Here is a 2,891-nt window from a genome sequence, read left to right as displayed (position 1 = left end):
CCCTCGGCTCTTTCTGATGAGCCCTATGGTTTCCGCAGTGCAGTTTGGACTCAGATCCTCCAGCCAGCTTCAGCCAGCTTCGCTGTGCCCACCACATTTCTTCATCCGTTCTGCCAGGCCACCTCCAGGAAGCTGGCTGTGACTGCCCCCCAGCCCCCCCCAGGCCCTAAGACCTTCATACCAGACCCTGTCCTGATCATTGACAGCCTAACTCACTCAGCCGCTAAGCAGCAAAGGTGACCTTGAGCAGGGCCCTGGGCCTGGCGTGAACAGTCACGAAGGTCACCTGCCCTCAGAGGCCGTCGGCTGAGTGTGGGGTACAGCGAGCACCTCCGTTCCCAGCCTCTGCCGCTTCGCCATCCTGACCGAGGAGGACACAGGCCCAGAGAGGTGATGAGGCTCGCCAAGGACACACAGCACAGTGCCACAGGGCACCGCTGGCCTGGCCCGGCCCATGCCCATCTTCCTCCCCAACAAGGCCGAGCCCCAACAATTCACACCGACACCCCTGACCCTGGCATTGCCATCTTTTTTTTTAATAGATAAGAAAATTGCATCTTTGAGGCATAAAGCCACCCGCCCAAGGTCGCGCACCTTCTCTACTGGGTGCCAGGCCCCAGGAGGCTCTCACCTCCTTCCACCCCCACCCCCCACCCCCAGCTCAGAGCCAAGCGTCTCCACCAGCCCCAGCCTATCCCAGGCCTGGCCGGTCACAGCCGCTCAGTCCCTCTGCAGTCCTGGCCTGAGCATCTCCCTCCCCCCCCGCACCCCCCTCCCCCGCTGCTCCCTGAGGAGCTGCCAGCCTGCCCGGGCACAGGACGCTGCAGCTGGCCCGGCCGGGCTGCCCTCACCCCTCCCGAGCCGGGCGCAGGGGAGGGAGACGCTCTCGGCCTCTCCCCGTGCTGGCAGAGCTGCCCGGAGGCTGCCTGGCGGCTGGACGGAGCGCTCTCGCAAGCCTCCAGCCTCCCCCCCCCCCCGCTGCTGTCCCCCCAGGGACTCAGCCTGGCCGCTGACCTGTCCACAGGACCACGGGCCTCGGGACCCGCCCCGCGCCCGTGGCTCCTGCACAGTGGCGGGAGGGAGACGCGGAATGAATGAACTTCTCAGCTCCCGAGGAGGCCGGGGGAGAAAGGCTGGAAACTGATTTCCAGGAGCTGCCCAGTGGGGCCAACTCCCCGCTGCCGCAGCACACCCCTTCGCCTGGCCCTCACCCCGGCTCCCCTCGAGCAGCAGACAGACGCTGGGCACAGGTTTCCTGAGACTAGAGGTGGGTTCAACTTCAGGAGAAGTTTCTGGCTGTGTGTGTGTGTGTGTGTGTGTGTGCAGCCGCTGTGTTGGGTGAGCCCCTTTTCTGTGAGCTGGAAGGTTTGCTGTCAGCTGTTTGGGGGGAGCAGGAGGCTGCAGAATTAGAGCTGGGGTTCTGGGAAGGAGGAGATGTCCGTCTGGGGCGGATTGGGACTTGCTGTGTGACCTTGGACAAATCACTGCGGCTCTCTGGGTCTCGGTGTTTGCCCTGGGGAGATTGGCCAGCCTGGTGCAGGCTCTGCGCTCTGCAGTCTCCAGGCGTCTCTTTGCTCTGGCCGTGCCCTGCCAGTGAGGTCCTGCATGCAGAGCAGCAGCGCACCGCGTGGGAAACGCAACGGCTGCGATTTAGTCCTCACCCCTCCCCATCCCCCGAATCCTGCCCGCCCTGACTCGAGGTTCCCCTCCCTGTCCGCCTCCCGCCGCTGCCGCCAGCTTTCCTTCTGGTGGGAGAGGCGATTTGGAGCCGGCTCCGGCTGCCGTGAATCGCGTAGAAATCGTTGCTGAGGGTGAGAGCTATTGCAGAGGTGATCTTGTAAATACCTTGTAAATTTAAAAAAGGGGGGTTCCACATGCGATCCTAAACCCAGCGCCCCAAATAGGCCTGAAACGAAGGTGCGTTAGAGGCCTGCTTCCATGTGCAGATTAAAAAGAGCAAGGCCCAGAGGGGGGAGAGTGACCCGCTCAAGGTCACACAGCAAGGGTCGCTGAAAATCCAAGGTGCCCTCACCTTCCAGGCCCAGGCCCTCCCTCTGGAGAGGCAGAGCCGAGGGGTGAGGCCATCTTGGGGCTCCTCCCGGGCAGCGTTGCGGGCCCCATCTGCTGACCCTGCCATGGACCTCCTTCTCTGAGCCTCACTCTAAGTCGGGGCTTGCCAAACCGTGGCACGGTGTTTGCCCATCCTGTGCCTCTGTTTCCCCGTCTATAAAGTAGAGCGCATCCTGCCTGCCCGTGGGGTGGAGGGGGGCTAACGCGGGGGCTGCCTCAGGCAGAGCGGAGCGCTTCGCCCCCTTGGTGCCTGCGCCGTGGCACTGCGCCCCTCGGGGCGCGGGAGCGAGCACAGCAGCGGGGGGCAGTGCCACCCCTGTGGGGGCCGGCGTGGCCCCTCGCAGCGGACACAGCTTCCACGCTGCCGGGGGGCTGGCACCGTGTCAGGTGAGAGGTGGAGGCCGCAGGTTCAAGACCACCCAGCCTGGAAGGCCGCCCCCACCCCCACCTTGTCCAGCCTGAGCCCCTCTGGGTGGTTCCGCGGGTACATAGTAGCTGCTCAATAAACGTGAGCAACCGCCACCATTTCAGGACGGCGCGCGTCTGTGTGGCCGGCTGGGAGGTGCCAGGAAGATGACTGCCCTCCACCCTCCTCCTCTTCCTCTTCCTCTTCTCCCTCCAGCGGCCGACCTGAAGCCCCGCCCCACCCCCCAGGACATCGTCCGCCATGCCCGTCCCCTCTGCAGACCAGAGCTTGCACCTTGGACATCCTCACTTGGGCGCCTGCAGCCCCCTGACCCCGGTCTGGCCGGGTCCGCCTGAGGCCCCGCCGGCCAAGGGCCTGTACTACCGCCGGGCGCGGAGGGTGAGCCCTCCCGACG

At 65.1% G+C, this 2,891-nt stretch overlaps 1 protein-coding gene across 1 annotated transcript in view; it reads left to right on the top strand.

Moving 5' to 3' along the window:
* Positions 1 to 2,737: 2,737 nt before the first annotated feature.
* Kcng4 (potassium channel, voltage gated modifier subfamily G, member 4) overlaps positions 2,738 to 2,891 on the top strand; it is a 3,598-nt gene continuing 3,444 nt past the window's right edge. The window contains exon 1 of the mRNA XM_013012706.1: positions 2,738 to 2,875. Within this exon, the coding sequence (XP_012868160.1) occupies positions 2,738 to 2,875 (138 nt within the window). The remainder of the gene's footprint in view (positions 2,876 to 2,891) is intronic.

Source organism: Dipodomys ordii, unplaced genomic scaffold (assembly GCF_000151885.1).
Source record: "Dipodomys ordii isolate 6190 unplaced genomic scaffold, Dord_2.0 Scaffold18, whole genome shotgun sequence".
NCBI classification, from domain to species: domain Eukaryota; kingdom Metazoa; phylum Chordata; class Mammalia; order Rodentia; family Heteromyidae; genus Dipodomys; species Dipodomys ordii.
This window is presented reverse-complemented; position numbering and strand designations above follow the sequence as displayed.